The 20,071-nt window shown below is 39.7% G+C and overlaps 1 protein-coding gene across 1 annotated transcript in view; it reads left to right on the top strand.

The window, feature by feature from the left end:
* The first annotated feature begins 1,376 nt into the window (after nucleotides 1–1,376).
* Nucleotides 1,377–20,071, top strand: part of LOC149417544 (transketolase-like protein 2) — a 30,045-nt gene continuing 11,350 nt past the window's right edge. Inside the window, exons 1-2 of the mRNA XM_089640390.1 lie at nucleotides 1,377–1,665; nucleotides 12,436–12,553. Of these exons, the coding sequence (XP_089496516.1) occupies nucleotides 1,571–1,665; nucleotides 12,436–12,553 (213 nt within the window). The 5' untranslated portion in view covers nucleotides 1,377–1,570. The remainder of the gene's footprint in view (nucleotides 1,666–12,435; nucleotides 12,554–20,071) is intronic.

Here is a 20,071-nt window from a genome sequence, read left to right as displayed (position 1 = left end):
TTTGAAGAATATTAAAGTATTTCCGTTTAGGAAAATATTAAAGCATTTTTGTCCAAATATTTTTGGGATACTGACTCCAAAAAATAGAAAACAAAGGCATTTATTGGTTTGCCCTTCGACCTAGAATTTTTTTTCCGGGTATGCGATAATTCATATTCTATTCCCTTCACCCACACCACATATCTACCCCAATTGGGGATACCATGGAAAATTTTTCGCCTACGGCCCATTTTTCGTATGTAATAATTGCAATAATTTATATTACAAACCCTTCACCCACACGTTTTCCCAATTGGGGATACCACGGAAAACGAAAACGAAAAGACGGGGATATCTCGTCACTCATTCCAGTTGGCGATACCATAGTTCTACATGCTCCGAGGCCATTGAGAAATTGGTACAATTCTTTTCAAGTCTTTTTTAAACCTCTGTAGGTAATCAAAAAAGTATATATTTCATTTTTATATTGCCTTTCCAAATGCAAAATAATATTTTCACATGTAAATCGTGTAACAATGATAATAGCAGCATTTAGAAAATGCTCATATGTCTTCAAATCATTAGGAGGCATCTCACTTTCTTGCACAAACTCAGTGAATGGTTTATTTATGTACAAACCCCTTCAATAAAATCATTAAAAAAATGTGGTTTGTTTTTAGGCCCCCCAAACTAAGTATGCCCATGGGCCCCTGCATGGTTTAACACTGCCTTGTTCTTAACCCTGAATAACGCCGGGTACACGTCAGCTTTTGTGCAAATATTTCTAGTTTATTCTTTTCACTTTCTTGTTCCTTCCCTCTAAGCTCTATAACATTTTTGAGCTGCCCCTCCCTAGCTTGGAAGCTGGCGACGCCCCTGGTTGGACATCTGGTGTTATATTATGGGTTATAGGGTGCTTCAAGCAATAAATAAACGATTACAACAATTCTACCTAGTTATTCAATTATTGGGTTGTTTACTGTCTTTGAGTTGAATCAAATGTTTGTTTTTTTTTAATGCGTATTAAACAGTAGTTGTAGGTAGAACTTTACCAATTATTGGATGATTTTCAAAATCCAGTTGGAATCTATATTTTTGGTTTCATAATTAGATATAAAAATATAAATACTGTTTTTGCAAAACATGATAATATTATGGATTACTTTTTACTTGATTATAGCAAAAATAATAATGCGTTCGTAATATTATTATGGTTCAAAATGAAAAAAGTTTTTGATCATCGCATCATAGTAGCCATACAACTAAAATACGTACAACTAAAAATAGCCCTTAACTCAATTGATGGTAAAGTCTATTTTGGTTTGTTTATTGAAGTTAATCATGAACGCCTTTTATGGAATATAGCAGTTCGTTCCTCCCCGCGTGGATGTGGATACGTTTCGATTGGCCAATAATTGACGTTTGCTTTGCGGCTTCGGCTTGTCATTTCGTTTTATTCAAATTTATATCTTGTATACACTTCATACGGACCGGTCGGCGTCGGGGATTACACCTTATCTAATTGTTACCTTGAATAATCACACTCCATTAAATTCTCTGTCATACTGTCAGTGCAATATTCACTATCAACATGTCGAACGGAAAACCTAATCTGCAGGCTCTGGCCGATCTCGCCAACAAGCTGAGGATCCACAGCATCACGTCCACAGACGCCTCAAAGTCTGGGTAAGTTTCAAATTATCACATAAACTATTTTTCATTTATATTTTACGCTAAGTTGCAAAAACGTGACATGTGCAGAGTTGTGTAGTTTTGTTTTTTGTTGTCCTTTTGAAGGTCTAGTCAAGGTGACTTTAGAAATCGCAAGAATATCATTGAAGGAGTTACTTCAACTAGGTACCCTTCACTTTGGCAGATATTTGCCCTAGTTTAATTTTACATGTGATTTTATGGTATAGTTTTAATTTCTAATTTTATGACGAATAGGCGCAATTTATATCGCCTGCGGTCAAGCCGGTATATGACCACTCTGATACGACTGTAACCGGAGTATTTTCTTTTGTTTTATTTATAAACGCGTGATTCTAGTGCTGCATTACCAAAATACAATAATTTACATTATAATAAATTAACTATAATAATACAATAATTCCCGATAAGTTATTTATAACAGCACTATTCTTACTTACCGGCTTCGTTTTTTTTATTCAAATGTTCAAAGTCTAATTTTGCTTTGAATGCACGCAATTACTATTCAAACTGTTGGATAAACACTTCAAACTTAGTGTAATACATACATGTATAAGTAGCTATCTATTATATTATTACAGGTATTTTTACATTTCCGTTTTGGTGATTTCATTTCTGTAGGTAAACATAAATTCTATGTAAAGTTTACTAAATGTAATTTTTTTCCAACTGGCAAGCATCATCATTTATGTTAAATAATCTGAAATTGGTTGCTTGGTCAACCCATTGACCCCTGAAATCGTTAACTGCAATCGTTGTTGATGCCACGATCCTTTAAGGTGATTTTCTCACGAAAACGGCGCTATATAAATAATCCAATCATTATTATTATTATTAAAATATAAAGTACCTAATGTATAGGGTTGCCATCCTTTTCTGATATGTCACCATTGTCGAGCCCTCGGTCCCCCCTGTCTGAGGCGCCCCCTCTCACTATCCCGACAAAACATAATAAATAAATTAATAAATAAAACCCTAGCCACTGATGCAACCTTACTTAATGTACCTTTATATTGAAACCCACCTTTCCAAAAGCACACCAATAATCAATTTTGACAATAATGCATTTTATTTTAACATCTCACTCAACACAAGTGATTTTCATCTACTAAGTTACTCTAAGAATATAACCCATTCTCTAGTTTCCTATTGTTTTTTTTTTTTTTACACGTTTCTCTGTGGAACGTATTAAATGTATTTTATATTAATTTGATAAGGTATTGCAGTGGTAACATCAGTATATTATTATTTGTTTTATGTATATTATATATATATATAGTATATATATATCATAGCTTCTATGACGTCACAATGACGACCTCTTGAACCATCACAATAGCAATCCAAACAGCTTAGGAAATAAACCTACACATTGACATTAATTTTATCAGAAGACATGGTCATATTATGTCTTTCGCTATATCGCAAAAAAATAAATAAAAATTAACTAAGTACCACAATGTACCCTATTTGGCAACGTTGACAACAGCGAACATATCGAGTAGGAGGTTGTTTTCTAGGGATTTGACAATGTTCACTGTGATGAAAAAACAACTTTATAAGTTGTTTACCAACTCGAAAATCATATAAAGAAGTTTGAAATTATTTTACAATCACTAAACAAACATTAGTTAGCAAATAAAAGCCAATATTTGAAACAAAAACTCATTTAAAAAAAAAAATGATATCTTAAATAGAGGGTTGATGCATCTCCAAAGATTAATTGAACTGTTTTATAATTCTTGCCTATAATATTGGTATTTTCCATCTGAAGCAGTATGTAATGTATTAAAAAAAATTACATTTAATTTGAGATAACATGCATTTTGAAGCAAACCAATTTCCGAACAGTTACAAGGAATTTTGTGAAAAGTGACAACTAAACCTAATCTTCTGCCATGTCATTTGATTTTTATAAGTTGATAAAACATTGGCGCATGCAGAGAGTAATTAATGATAAAATAATAGAAGATATTAATTTTTTAAAGCTTATTTATTAGAGCTAATCGTGATCTGGGAACACTTTTTAAACATTGATTTTACTTTCGAAAAATATTAATTAGTGTTTTATTTATTTATAACTTTTCCTTACCATGGTTCCAAAGCCATTTTTTTTAACTTTGTCAATTTACATCTCAACTCCCACATTTGGCAGTGTTCATGTTACTTTCACCTGCAAATCTGTTGCTGTACAAACGCCTTAAAGTACCTTCATCTGCAAATTTGTTATTTTACAGAGGCCGTAAAGTACCTTCATCTGCAAATTTATTATTTTACAGAGGCCCTAAAGTACCTTCATCTTCAAACCTGTTACTTTACAGAAGGGGTAAACTACCTTCATTTTCAAATCTGTACTGTACAAAAGGCATAGAGTACCTTCATGTTCAAATCTATTTACTTTACAGAAGCCGTAAATACCTTCATCTTCAAATCTGTTACTTTACAGAAGGGATAAACTACCTTAATTTTCAAATCTGTACTGTACAAAAGGCATAAAGTACCTTCATGTTCAAATCTATTTACTTTACAGAAGCTGTAAATACCTTCATCTTCAAATCTGTTACTTTACAGAAGGGATAAACTACCTTCATTTTCAAATCTGTACTGTACAAAAGGCATAAAGTACCTTCATCTTCAAATCTATTTACTTAACAAAAGCCGTAAACTACATTAATCTTCAAATCTTACTACATTACTGGAGCCATAAAGTACCTTCATTCTCAAATCTATTTACTTTACAGAAGCCGTAAAGCACCTTCGTCTTCAAATCTATTTACTTTACAGAAGCCTTATAGTACATTAATCTTCAAATCTTTCTACATTACTGAAGCCGTAAAGTACCTTCACATTCAAATCTATTTACTTAACAGAAGCCGTAAAGTACCTTCACATTCAAATCTATTTACTTCACAGAAGCCGTAAAGTACCTTCACATTCAAATCTATTTACTTAACAGAAGCCGTAAAGTACCTTCACATTCAAATCTATTTACTTCACAGAAGCCGTAAAGTACCTTCACATTCAAATCTATTTACTTCACAGAAGCCGTAAAGTACCTTCATCTTCAAATCTATTTACGTAACAGAAGCCGTAAAGTACGTTAGTTTTCAAATCTGTTTTACTTTACGATGACTGCAAATTACCCACTTCTCCAAATCTGTTAATTTACAATGTTAACTCCAACAGATTTGCAGATACAGTACTTTCCCATCAATATCGTTTTGCCTTGCCTAGCTTCATTCCTTATAAAATGGTGTATTGTTTAAAAGATATACTTGCATCCCCATGTGATCCATGGAAATGGGCAGGACTACATAATTAAGTTTCATTAACCATTAATTAACCTTAACCATTTGAGAGCGAATTTGGGTCATTACAACTTGACATAGATTAATGTTCTAGCGTAAGTTTGCAGTGTTGTACAAATGATATTGACCTTAATGCCACGTTACAGATTATGCATTTAGTTGCGACAAAGGTCAGATAACTAACTGAAATAAAACTTGATGTATCGTCAATCCTACTGTTATGAACAATGAAACGCATTAATTATTTCAGAATGAATACATTATTGTAGAAATCAGAAATGTGACGGACGTACTGCTCCGATAATGATAATGGATAATGAATAAATGAATATGGATAATGAATAAAATTAAATGAATCCCAATTGTCCTGAAATTGTATAAAATGTATAATGTAAAGATGTAAATGTATGTAATAATGTAAGAATGATAATGAAAACAATAAATAAAGCGTCGGAGCTTGGTTAGAAGTATACGGGCAGAGAAGTATGGTTAGAGCTGGTAAAATCATGAGCATTTAATTCGGGCACGGTTATGAGAATCGTGCTTATACGAGAGGGAACGTTCGGCCGCGACCCGAAGCAAAGGGCCGTGCGCCGTCATAGCGTGCGAGGTGGTTTGCCGCCCGAACGTTCCACAAGCGCGATTCTGAGGACCGTGCCTGAACAAAGAGATGCCGTGGTCACGTTCGACCACAGGGCCCGAAATTACCGGCCGAGAGGCGGTAAGCGGTAAGGCGGTAGCCCGGCGGCGGGCCGCGGGCGCGTCACAAAACACGGGCATTCGATTCCAGGAATCAAAGAGAAAGCAGGCCCGTGTGAGCGTCGCTCGGCCAGCGAAGGCCGCCGGGGTCCTATAAAACGGGCAACAGTGCCTTGAAAAGATAGATATCCAGCAACCACCACCAGCTCTACACTTCTCTCTGCTCAGCCTTCTACCTCGCTCCGACTTCTGACTCTACTCGCCTTCTCTTCTTCTTCTGACCCTCGCCTCACCCCGGACCTCTCTGCCCCTACGAAAGACCCGGACTCTACAGCAAGGACGAGTACTAGCATCGGACCAGCTACAACGGCTACAGAGACGCCCCGTTCTACCCCTCCACGCCACTGAAGGAAGACATCTCACGCCTCCACGGATTGGGATCACCGCCCTGTTTACAGTCTTGTGTGTCACACATTACGTCTGGCACATAAGTGGTCCTTCGCCGCCGGATCTCTCCGTGGAAGATGTCACCTTCACTGCGCTCTGGGAAGAATAGCGCTGACGGGGACTCATCGCAGGGAAGCGATGATCCCACACCAACCGGGGCGGCCACAGCCGCGCCCCCCGGACTCCGGCCAACCGCCCCCCTGGCCCCCTCTGATCCCCGAGCGGACCTACTGCCTGGTCCCTCCGGCGCATCACCACCACAGACGCCCCCTGCCGCGGCCGACGTCTCGTCAAGAAGCGAGGCTTCCAGCGAGGACACGCTCCGGCAGGTGCAGCTCGAGCTGAGAGCTGAGAGGCGGCACAACCGGAAGCTACAGGAGGACCACACCCGACAGATGGCAGAACTGATCGCCACGCTGAAGGGCCTCCCGCGGACCGCTTCCCCTGCAGCCTGGCAACCGGAGACGCACGCCCCAGCTCCACGGGCGGAGTACCCGACGACGGCGGCGCCATCTAGCGGCTTCGGGCGAGACCCGGACTACGCAGCGGAGACGCGCGCCACAGCTCCACGGGCAGAGTACCCACCGACGGCGGCGCCATCTAGCGGCTTCGGGCGGAACCTGGGCTACTCAGCGGAGACACACGCCACTGCGTCGCGCCTGGGCTACTCAGCGGAGACGCACACCACTGCACCGCGCCTGGACTACTCAGCGGAGACACACACCACTGCGCCGCGTCCTGGCTACTCAGCGGAGACGCACACCACTGCGCCGCGGCTGGGTTACGGACCGACGCCGACGCCGGCGCCCCCGGGCGTACCTACTCGGAGCTACGCAGCGGAGGCGCAAACCATTGGCCTTCCACAGACTGCGGCGCCCCCTAGCGGCCCCGGTCACAGCCATACCTTCACAGTGGGGGGAGAACCCACTGTGCCACAAGCCACAGCCCAGACTACCGATGTTTTCGGGAACTCGCGCCGCGCGGTGAGGGCTCACACCGGGACGGAGAGAAACCATGCTGCGGATCCACTCACGGACGGCGCTTCCCCAGGCGCCGCGGCGCTGCGAGGTGGACCAGAGCCGCAGTACGGCTATCCCGGTGTGACCCGCGGGCCCGCCCAGTTCTCAGCATTTCCCCCGAGTGCAGACTCGCCATCGCAGCCCCCTATGGATGGATACGGGGCCTTCAACCGCGCAGACGAGGCAGCGAGGCAGACGCGGGACTGGGTGAACCAGGGGAGTGTCCCTCTCGCCCAGGTGACGGCCATGTTTGCCGACGCCCTCCGGCAGTCCCAGGCCGGCGGTACACCCCGCTCCCACCCCGAGGATGAGCGGATGGCGTCGCTCATCGCCCGGCAGTCCAGCGCCAAGGACCTGCCGCCATACGCTGGCGACGCCATAGAGTGGCAGGCCTGGAAGGCACAATTCCTGCAGTCGACGGCCACCTGCGGGATGACGGCGGCCGAGAATTTGATGCGGCTACAGCGTGCCCTGAAGGGAAAGGCGCGCGAAGCCGTCAGCCCTCTCCTCCTGGACCCGGCGCAGGTGCCGGAAATCATGGATGTCCTGGAGCACCGCTTTGGGGGCGCGCACTCGGTCGCCGCGGTCATGTTCGACCGGATAAAGCGGCTAACCCGACTGCAAGAGGACGCATCGACCGAGGCTCTGGTGGAGTTCTCGGGCACGGTGCAGAACATCGTGGCTTCGCTGGGGAATCTGCGGGGCGATTACCTCTCCAACCCGGCCCTCCTCAGCGAAATCGCCTCGAAGATGCCGTTAGCCCTACGCCTCTTGTGGTTGGGTAAGGTGGCCGACCAGACGCACGCGGCCACCGTGGTGCAGCTTGCCGCGTTCCTGAAGCGGCTGACCAACGCGGTGCCGCGGTCGGGCCTCACCGACAATGGCCGAGCAGCGCGGCCGAGCAGCTCGGTCGAACATCAGCGGGCCGCCCGCCCGTATCGTGAAAATGTGCACGTGATCGACGAGCGGCCGGAACCCCGCAGTGAAGTTTGGTGCACACTGTGCAAAGACGACTCGCACAAACTCTACAAGTGTCCCCGATTCGCCGAAGAAACAATCAGTGCGCGTTGGGAACTTGTGAAAAGCGCACGGTTGTGCTTTAAGTGTCTGGACGGTGTGCACCAGACAAAACGGTGCGAGTACCGGACCAACTGCGGAGTGGGGACGTGCAGGGCCCCGCATCACCGCTTGCTGCACGATGACGCATACACTCGTGACCCCGAGACGCACACAGTCACGAACACGTGGGAAAGTGAGGGACAAGTGCTAATGAAAGTGATTCCCGTGACATTGTGCGGCCCCGGGGGCCGAGCGACCGTGCACGCGCTGCTTGACGAGGGCTCTGCAATAACCCTAGTCGAGGCAGATGTTGCAGACATCGTGGGAGCCGCGGGTCCGGTACGTGGCCTGCGAATTCGGGGCGCTAATGGGATGTGCTCGTCCGATGCTACGTCCCGGCGGGTGAGACTGTCGGTGCGCGGCAACGGAGACGCGTTCACGGTGACGGCCCACACCGTAACAGACCTAGACCTCCCGCGACAAACAGTGGCCGGCCGCCGGCAGGTGAAACCCCGGCTGCTGATCGGACAAGATAACGGGCTGCTTATCGTGTCGCGGGAGGTGCGGAAGGAAGAGAGCGGCCAGATGACGTCCCGGACAGCCCTCGGTTGGATCACGCATGGGAGCACCCGGCGCGACGCCGACGCCGACGCCGGGACAACGCTGAGGATGGTTTGTCCGAACGCCGCCCCACCGGCCTCGCTGCCGACGCCCGGGACCACGCCGCCGGAGACCGACCATGCCACCGGGGACCGTGCCGCCGGGGACCATGCCGCCGGGGGCCTGTCCCGACGCCGCCCCACCGAACTCGCCACCGAGACACACTCGCCAGAGGTACCGGACGCCAGGGACCACGCCGCGCCCGCAAGTCGCAGCACGCCTCCCGAAAAAGGGTGTAGCCGAGCTCCACGGGGGGAGTGTGACGGACGTACTGCTCCGATAATGATAATGGATAATGAATAAATGAATATGGATAATGAATAAAATTAAATGAATCCCAATTGTCCTGAAATTGTATAAAATGTATAATGTAAAGATGTAAATGTATGTAATAATGTAAGAATGATAATGAAAACAATAAATAAAGCGTCGGAGCTTGGTTAGAAGTATACGGGCAGAGAAGTATGGTTAGAGCTGGTAAAATCATGAGCATTTAATTCGGGCACGGTTATGAGAATCGTGCTTATACGAGAGGGAACGTTCGGCCGCGACCCGAAGCAAAGGGCCGTGCGCCGTCATAGCGTGCGAGGTGGTTTGCCGCCCGAACGTTCCACAAGCGCGATTCTGAGGACCGTGCCTGAACAAAGAGATGCCGTGGTCACGTTCGACCACAGGGCCCGAAATTACCGGCCGAGAGGCGGTAAGCGGTAAGGCGGTAGCCCGGCGGCGGGCCGCGGGCGCGTCACAAAACACGGGCATTCGATTCCAGGAATCAAAGAGAAAGCAGGCCCGTGTGAGCGTCGCTCGGCCAGCGAAGGCCGCCGGGGTCCTATAAAACGGGCAACAGTGCCTTGAAAAGATAGATATCCAGCAACCACCACCAGCTCTACACTTCTCTCTGCTCAGCCTTCTACCTCGCTCCGACTTCTGACTCTACTCGCCTTCTCTTCTTCTTCTGACCCTCGCCTCACCCCGGACCTCTCTGCCCCTACGAAAGACCCGGACTCTACAGCAAGGACGAGTACTAGCATCGGACCAGCTACAACGGCTACAGAGACGCCCCGTTCTACCCCTCCACGCCACTGAAGGAAGACATCTCACGCCTCCACGGATTGGGATCACCGCCCTGTTTACAGTCTTGTGTGTCACACATTACGTCTGGCACAAGAAACCTCTGTTCATAATGTAATAATAATTAATTTTATTTTTGGAATAACTTAATGAGTAAAACCTCAAATTGTATTATTTAATTATTGAAGACAATATTAGCGATTCTTAATCGAAAATTTGAATTCTGCAGGGTTAGGCAGAGAGGACGGACCACCAAACAACTCGGTCTTGGCACACACTCCTTGCCTTAATCACATTCATACATCGTCTCACACATGCTCTTCTATTATTCTGACTCTTGACATGGCCCGACTCAAGTATGTGACTTACTTGATCGTGCCATGTCTTCCTCGGGTGTCCCCGACTTCTGCTACCATTCACATCTGCGTCATATATTCTCCTAACACCCCTTTCTTCATTCATTCGCTCTACATGCCCAAACCATCTAAGCCTCCGTTTCTTAATCTTAATCATTAAGCTTACATCAGCCTTGTATTCTTTGCGGATCTCCACATTTATCATACTATCATACATGGTTTTACCACACATACGCCTCAGTAATCTCATTTTTACAGCATTCAGTCTACTTTCATCCTTCCTCTGCCAGTTCCATGATCACTTCCATACATCAGGGCAGGTACCAGCATTCCATTGTGGACTGCTAGCTTCGCTTCTTTGAACAATTTTTTGTTAGCGCCAACTGCTTTCAGTCCTCCATTAATGGAGTTACCTGCATTTACCCTTCTTTCAATATCTCTGTCAGCCTTCCCATCTCTCGTAAACACACTTCCTAAATACACAAACTCATCCACCTGCTCCAAGTATTCCTCATCGCTAATATTGTCTTCAATAATTAATAATTATTAGATTATTTGAGCTGTTAATTAATTATTGTTGAAAATTGCAAATAATTTCATAATAAATTTAGCCTTGCATATAAAATTATTATGCATATCTCATATTTATTTAATTAGTGATTACATTATTTTAATAAAGTTTCATGTTTAATTATACATTACATAATATGTAATATTACTTTGTTGCAGGGAGAATTAAATTCTTGAACTGTTACCATCCAAAATAATGGTCCCACTGACTTCTTATTAAAATTTACTTAAAAAAATTTGTTGATCTTTTATAATGGAACTACAAATTATTTATAAAGAGTAAAATAGGTACATAGCTGTAAATCTTAGTCAAAATCAAAAAAATTGCTTTATTTGAATATACATTTTTATTTTATGTTACTTATTACAACTGTAAAACTTTCTTTTCAATGGCGTTACAATACATTTACACTTGTGTAAATGTATTGTTACAATCACTTGTCACATTGTCACAATTACTTGTCACAATGTGGCAAGTAAAAAACATTATTATGTTTCCAGTAAATTCTTCATTCAAACGTTGTTCATTTATGGCCAAAGATAGACATTAAAAAAATATATGTGTATGAATGAAATAACGATAGGACTGGACGGCGTTTTCGTATTCAAAAGTTGAATCGGATACTACCCCGAGGCCGACTATAGTACAGGCCTGGGTGCTTGACGGATTTTGAGGTGTCAAGTGATCAAGTCATAATAGAGCCATGCCATAATAGAGCAACAACAGTTTGGAAATGGAGATGATTGTTGATAGTCGTTGTTACTGTTGATGTGTATGTTGTTTTACTGCAAGCAAATAAATAAACAGAGTGGTTAGATTATTTTAAACAGTGAAGTTTACTTAGTGACTTCGTAATTTGGTAGTTGCACGACCAGACCTGTTCTCAAAACGGCGGGAAAACAATTTTTATTTGTGATTTTGCACTTATTTACAAATGAAACGTTATTTCCTGGCTATTACTAGTGTTTTCTAAATAATTAAAACACTTTCTTATTACACACGAGGGCATTGTGGCTTTTTTTTTAAAGGCAATTTACTTAGATGTAGCCACAACCTTACACGACGCTTGACAGTTTAATACTAAAACTACGAAATCGAAAGCACTACAATTGATGTACTTTGTGCTTGCCACTTTGAGAATCCTACAGAGCATATATATATATATATGGTATATATGATTGATTTATTTTTGGTTGATTTTTCATATCCATTTCTAAATTGTTATGTGGCAACAACAGACAGTGTGTTACAGACAGACATGCTCGTCACTCGGTTTGTGACGTCAAGCTCGACCAGACAAGTCCATGCTTGAATATTAGGACTTTGTTAATATTTTTACTATTTGACTTCATACGAACTTTATTTTAAACCCTTTTGCACGCAATTGTATCAGCATTTGATACGCGGCCGTATCAATCTTTGATACAGAAAATTTGGTTGTCAGTATTGTTTTAATTGGATTATTGAAAAACCTGAGTTGGTTACCAAAATGTTAAAGAAGGTAATAAACAATGTTTTAAGTTTGCTATCGCTAATAACATTTTGTATTTTGGCAGACATCCCACATCATGCGCCTCGATCGCCGACATCATGTCAGTCCTCTTCTTCAACACCATGAGGTACAATGTCAACACTCCCCGAGATGCCTCCAGCGATCGCTTCATCCTGTCCAAGGTAACAATGCATAATCCTTTATTATTACTAAACTATGTATGTAGTTGTTACCCTTGAAAAATTACGATATTATATGATAAGAATTAAGAATTTAACTTGACTTGCAGAGTTCCATTCTTGAAAGCAGTCTGTTAAAGTAAGCCACGTATACACACATTTCAAATATAGAATGAAAATAATTGTCTGCGAAAAAACATTATAGGTAGGGTACTTAATCACTTGTCTGGATTTGAAAAGACTCTTTAAAAATTTTCCTCAAGACATGCATCGGTTCCAATTTTGAAAAGTTCACGATCGACATCAAACTGGTGCCTGAACTTTCTTTTGATTTTGTACATGGTTGATCGTACCGCATTTGAGTTACTTTACCACTTGAACTGCCCGACAGTTATCTAACCACATTAAGATTATCATCAGCCAATAATATCTGATAAGCGACACTTTCTTTATCGTTCAGAAGCCCAGTTCAAATTACACAAGACTGATATTCCTTTTGTCAACTTGATGGCTGTAATTGAATTACTTTAAATCATTCAAAGACAGTTGATTCCATATATATCATAACAAAAATTTGTAATAGGTGAATTTGTGTTTTGAAAATCGCATCATTTATCAGACGATAACATAATACTAGCACAATAGTGTTAGCACAATAGTGTTAGCACAATAGTGTTATCACAATAATGCAGCATTCTTCTTACGTGGGGTGCTTTATTCTTTTGGTTTGGCTTGGATTCCTGCTGATCTTCTCCCTATTCTAAGCCAATTTGAACTGCTCATCTCTACGTTCTTGAAACATCCAACTCCTCTTATGTCTTCAACTTTTCCTTTCACAACGAATTTCCTAAAACTTTATGATTTTTGATCTAACACAGAAGTCATTTAATAATAATAATAATGAGTTTATTCCGCATTATCATGCATTTTGAAATTCACTGGAAAAAAATAGTACTATTGCTTTTTTTGTGTATTTTTTTTGAATTACTATAATAATAATAATAATAATAAGTGTTTATTCCGGTAAGTGGGAAGGTTAGTACGGTTAGTTAGTATTATTAGAATGTTAGAATGAATATTAGAATGTTAGCACATTCTATATGGAATGTGTGGGATTTATTCCATTATAATTTTGACATTTAAAAAAATTATAATATGTATATGAAATACAATCTAGAATAATTTCTTAGTCCTCGGTATATTTAGGTTGTCTTTTTGCTTTGCTCTGATTTTATGATTATGTTAGGTGTTTGCCTTTTTTTTAAATGATGGTCAAGAATGTTTTGAGATGATGATCCAGAATATTTTGGAGATGATGATCCAGAATGTTTTAGGTATTAGCGTCGAATTTACTTATATTTATCACGTGTAGGTATAGTAGTTCGTAAAGTTTAACCTGATCTACGCACCTGTCACATATGTGATCCCAGTATGCGGATGTTGCATGTGTGATCCAAGATGTTTCAGTAAAACACATGCATTGTGTCAAAACGTGCCGCGTGATGGGAAAGATTGTGTTGAAACGACCAGCATTGTAAAGGTGAAATAAAGGTTTTTCGGATGCCTGGAGTAAAACCAAATTGAGCTCAATATATTACGCATAAATTGGCCTTCCATTCCCTTCACGTATTTTCCATTCACTTCACCTGCAAACATTAGAAACAAACATACAAGAATAGTAGTTAATGCGTAATGTGTACATACATTATCAGAGTGTATGTAATACTATATACAGGTGCAGTTTCACTTTCTATATTATCAGTTATCAAAGTTGTACCAAATTTATATTACGGCTGCATTATGGTTTTGCACCATTTGTAGTGTAGTACAAAGTTGTTTAATTTTTACTGTGGGATCAGTCTGCAGTACGGATTTTACAATTTATAGTTTCACAATGTAAGCTTTACTACAAAGTCACATCACAGTATCTGCGGTATATATTGTATCTTCCAGAATGCGACTATTACATATTGCTCAGTAAAATTTAACCTTCAGGCCAGTTCTCACAGTTCGTATTTTTAAAGTTAGTGTAGCTTCCCACATTTGCAGATTCGACCCTACAATAAAACAATACTTTGGCCTGGTATTTTTATAAACATATTGTCTTGTTTGTGTATCATTTATGATTTAAGAATTAGTGACAGTTTACTCCAAGCGGCGCACTATGGTCCCCTTTGAGGAAACTAGCTAGACAAAAATATTTTAACGATGTTTTTATTTATGTACAAAAATATTCTCATAACATTGAAAAATATCCATAGTATTATGTTCACATAGATAAAAAATTAAAAACAATACGCGCGATACGTGGCAACATTGTAAACATGACACTTTGGATGTGCCAATCGTTCGCCTAGCGGTCGGTCGCTTTCGGGTGCGCATGCTGTTCGATCGTTAGTGTTGTTATTTGAAATCAGAGAGAAATTACGCAAAGACAAAAATTGAAGTCTATAGTATGTTCTTTCAAATTAATTTAATTATTTTATAATTTTTCTATTCAACATTACTTTAATTATTAATTAAAAATCGTGAAAAAAGTATCAACATTTTCAATTATTTGCCAAAGTTTAATTAAACTTTCAAAATCGTGTACCAATTTGTACCACCAAACGAAACTAGTTTCATATAAAACCATTTTTTATGTATAATATCTTATAAAATTTGTTTGCTCAAACTTGCTCTTTTGTCATTTACAGAGCCTGTACCTACAGTCTATCGTTTGGATATTTTGGGGATTCTAGAAGTAAAGGGCACCTCAAAGTTGAATTGTGCTGCAATAAGGCAGTGTGTTTATGAACATATAAAATATTTTTTGAAGAAAAACAGTTTTAAAAGTCTCGAGGATAGTTTCATTATGAAAAAATCACTTCGTTTCTATTAATATTTCATAGAAAATGGTTTGAAGTCGGAAGAAGTACTTTAAAACTGATGTTTAAACACGCAAAATGGCTTAACACAGTTTTTATTCTTCCTGTAGTGATGCGTGATGAAGGACTACGTGGTAGACCAGAAAAAAAATGGTTTGTGCTCGTCAAAAAGTTTTGCGTATTTTGCTGAAAAAAATAAATGTCTTCTGAACTTTCGAAGTCCACAAGAACTATCTCATGCTACTCAAATCAGCTTGAGGTCACATGGAAAACGGGATGCTGCCAAAATACTAACGAAATATTCTGAATCGATAGTAAACTTCTGTTCCAGCGAAGAAAATACAGAAGTCTGTTAACAAAGCCACTGTTGGAACATTAGCATTTAATAAGAGTGATGATAGCGACTCGGCCAGTTGTTCATTAACAAAAAATGTCATTTGGTTTTGTTCTTATATTATGTTAAAAAAATATTTTTAACTAATAACTTTAAATAAGTACTTCGTTATGACTTAACCGAACCATTATACTATACGCATTTTATTAGTAATTAATTTTGTTTTAAAAATTCCGTAACAATGGCTAAAATAAATGTATATTTTTTTAAGTATTTTTTATATTATATTGTGACCCTTTTGCGTCAAATGCCATGAAAAAATATTTTTGTCTAGCTAGATTGGGATTTGGGACCACTGTGCGGCGGCAGCTTTCAAATAGAGCTGTTCGCTTTCTATTTTATGATGACCCTAGTTAAACCATTATGCCTAAAATTATTTTCCAATACCTTTCCCACCCCTGTCCCATAGTAATAAAAGCCCCAAATAAAGTTTCATCTCCCTTAAAATAATTCCTTTAAAATATTTGTATTGTTTAAGTCACGTCTGTACCATTAAGAATAGTTAAGTGCATTTTATTTTATGTTAAGAATGTTGTTTGCCAACGAGCGGGTGGAACATCTTTATTTTGGTAAAATGTCCTTCAGAATTTAGTTTAAATACAGATACCTCCCAGAAAAAGGCCAGTATTAGAGTGTTGCTATAACTGGTAGGTACAGACGTACCTAGGCAGTCAGTCGTGAGATAATTACTAGGTTTATGTAAACCTAGGGAAAACTGAAGAATAGAGGAAACTAGACCTTTATTTCTTTCAGTTTAAGTTTTAGCAGAGGAAAATAAGATCCTCTGCAAATATATTGTGAATTAATAAATTTATATGTCAACAAGAAGAAGTGTTTTCCTGCATTCCATCTGACGGCGTGTTCTCGTACCACGATAGCAGAAACATATATATACAGATGTCTACTTCTATAATCATGTAAAATCACCCCCGAAATTAGCGCACTTTACCCCCGGACATCCTGTATAGTTTACATATTACAGAGACACATTACACAACATATTATAATTACAAAAAACTATTCCACACATTGGTTTTTGATTTTTTTTAAAGAAACACTCCCAGATAATATTTGAAAAACTTTTGCTACCATCATTAAATGTGGAAGAAGATGTTGCTTGTGCATTGGTGGAGGAATTGAATTAGCCGAGGAAATGAACCCTCGACACCCGGTGGAAACCCGACGCATTTAACTCAGCCACTAGCCGATGTCTTGTTTTTCTTTTTATATTATCAAATTAAAGTTATTACGCCATTATCATAACTTATTACTCTAACCTCAAAACTGTAATGAATGTGTGATTGAAGTCTTTAATGAGAGAGACAGGACGAAAGCGAGATAGTTATATGAAGAGTATGCATGGTTGTCCGGTCTCTCTTCTTTAATTATTCCACTATCCCAAAGGCAAAGACATTACACCAATCAATCTCATAACCTACATTCCAACAATTTTTACCAGGGACAACATAAATAATAATAATGTTTTGTCGATTTCAGTCCCCTTTTTCACGAGAACCAATATTGTTATCTGACTGCTATTTATTCCCCCCCTAACTATTTTGCCCTCCAATAATTTATCAGTCCAAGCAACTCCTCAAGTAGGTACTATTTATAAATGGAACACATTGAAATATAAAGTAAAATCTCATTGGAAAGTACCTACCCGATTTAATTGCAATAATAATAACTAGCTTTTTGCCCGTTGCAGGCAACTAATGGGTAAAAATTAATTGCGTGGTGTAGTATTTGAATGTAGATGAGGCGAGGGTGTGGGACAACAATTTTTTAAGTAACAAAAGATTGCCCCTTTAATAACGCCTGCTCGCGTCCCCTTTAGAGTTACATCCCAGTTTTCAAATAGTATGTGGGCTACGCTAGGTTTGTATAGACTGGTTTGTGATTTAATTCTAATACATATTTTCTGTAACAAAAAATTGCCCCTTTAATAACGCCTGCTCGCGTCCCCTTTAGAGTTATATCCCAGTTTTCAAGTAGTTTGTGGGCTACGCTAAGTTTGTAAAGACTGGTTTGTGATTTGATTCAAATACCTATTTTCCATGTTCTAACCTAACCTAACCTCAAAAATACGCAAAATTTATAAACTTTTAAAATTGTCATATGTATGTTTGCATGTGAATGAAGCAACGAATGTGTGACCACAAATGTATAAAAATATATTTGTGTTTAAAAAGAAATGAATATTTTGAGAAAAAAAAGAGCCAAGGAGCTTACTGATCATTTTTTCACCGAGCCGTTCGGATTCTGTGAGTCGAGACGCGTAATTTGATACCCATATCGTATGTACTGTTTTTGTCACCAACATTCTTCAAAAGTTGTTATTTTGGAAAAAAAATTGCTCAATTAACACGCAAAATTTAAATACTTTTAAAAATGTAATATGTATGTTTGCATGTGAATGAAGCAATGAATGTGTGACCAAAAATGTATTGAAATATATGTTTGTGTAGAAAGAAATGAATATTTTGAGAAAAAAAAGAGCCAAGGAGCTTACTGATCATTTTTTCACCGAGCCGTTCGGATTTTGTGAGTCGAGACGCGTAATTTGATATCCATATCGTATGTATTAATAATTATTATGAACAGAAAACTTTACGCTTTTTTTTATGTGTCAAAAATAGAACACATAAAAAAAATTATGAAAGACTATCTCATAAGGAAGTACCTACTCAGGTATAAGAATATCTCGTGATAAAGTACCTACCCTGATTTAATTGCAATATTGATCGTGTCAAATGAAAGGGGATGAAAACAAATATGAAAACGCATGCGTCTCGTGAAGCCGGGAATGTTCCAGCAGTCTTAGGTAGATTTATGTGCCTTCGATGCGAGTCTAGAAGTTTCTTTGTGTAATGCGTGCTGCTTATACTGACACCCTCGAATATTCTAACTTTCACCAGGTATTATTCTAGTAGCTTGCAGCCACACAACAATCTTTTTTTATATGGCATTTTTTTTTGTCATAATATTTTGTTATCAGCCTAGCAACACAGCCAAGCAAGCCAATGTAAAAGTGATTAATTTATGTCAGCTATAATTTTTATGGATTTTCTCTTTCCATTCTGGTTTACTGAGATTCTATAGTAACTTTCTAAACCATAATAATTACTTCTCCCTAGTAACTATATATACAATGTGTGCATATTCTCTAAACAGTATAAAACAAAGTCACTATCCTCGTCCGTCCGTCTGTTTTTGCGCTTAGTTCTTTTAAACTACGCAACGGAGTTTGATAGTGTTTTCACTATCACTTAGAGAATTTCTTCCGGAAGGTTTATATGTATAATAACATGGATATTATATTCATTGAAAGTAGAAAAAAGTCAAGCAACGCCTAGTACATGTTAGCTAGTATACAATAATACATGACCTTCAAATATATCATAGATAATAGAAACAAGCAAAAAAATAAATATAAACAAACTTATTAATCCCAAAAGCAAACAAAACTATATTTCAAAAAAGACCACACTGCATGGCTATTAAAGTATATAACAACCTTCCACGTAGCATCAAACAAATAACCGACATACTTAAATTTAAATCATCACTAAGTTTTAAATCATCACTAAGTTTTTAAATCATCACATTTCTCTTAAACAAATGTCACTACACCTTAAATGAATACCTTACATAAATTAAATACCTCTGTTTTTTATTTCTGATTTTTATTTTTTATTTACATACATTTGTTAAAATGTAATTGTTGGGTTATGTAATATAATGTGTATTTGTTGGGTTAGCTGGAAGAAATAGGATGTAAACTATAAGCTATACCCTTTGTACTCTGTATTTTTGTGCAATAAATATTTTTTTGAATTTTGAATTTTGAATTTTCAAGATTCGGAGATAATTGTCAGAATAATAGAAGAGTATGTATGAGACGATGTATGAATGTAAATGAGGCAAGGAGTGTGTGCCAAAACCAAGTTGTTTGGCGGTCCGTCTTCTGCCTATCCCTACGGGAAACGGCATGATGGTTAGTTAGCTTATAAATATGAAACACTGTTCATCCATACTACTGCAAATTACATGTACGCACAGAGGTGCCCCAGCCCTATTCTGCACGCATACCAAATGCATAACTTTCATTGCCGCTTTGATAGTCAGTCCAATTCGGTTGTAACTCGGCGACAATCGGCACACTTCCATGACATATCTGTCATTGTTTCGCTTGTCAAATTAATTGGTACTTTACGGGATCAGACATTTTGATTAGGATTACGTACGCATATTATCCAT

The sequence above is a fragment of the Hesperophylax consimilis genome, chromosome 15 (genome assembly GCF_061612785.1).
Source record: "Hesperophylax consimilis isolate HC1 chromosome 15, BYU_Hcon_1.0, whole genome shotgun sequence".
Classification (NCBI taxonomy): Eukaryota; Metazoa; Arthropoda; class Insecta; order Trichoptera; family Limnephilidae; genus Hesperophylax; species Hesperophylax consimilis.
The sequence above is the reverse complement of the archived record's forward strand: the minus strand, read 5'-3'. Positions and strand labels throughout refer to the sequence as shown.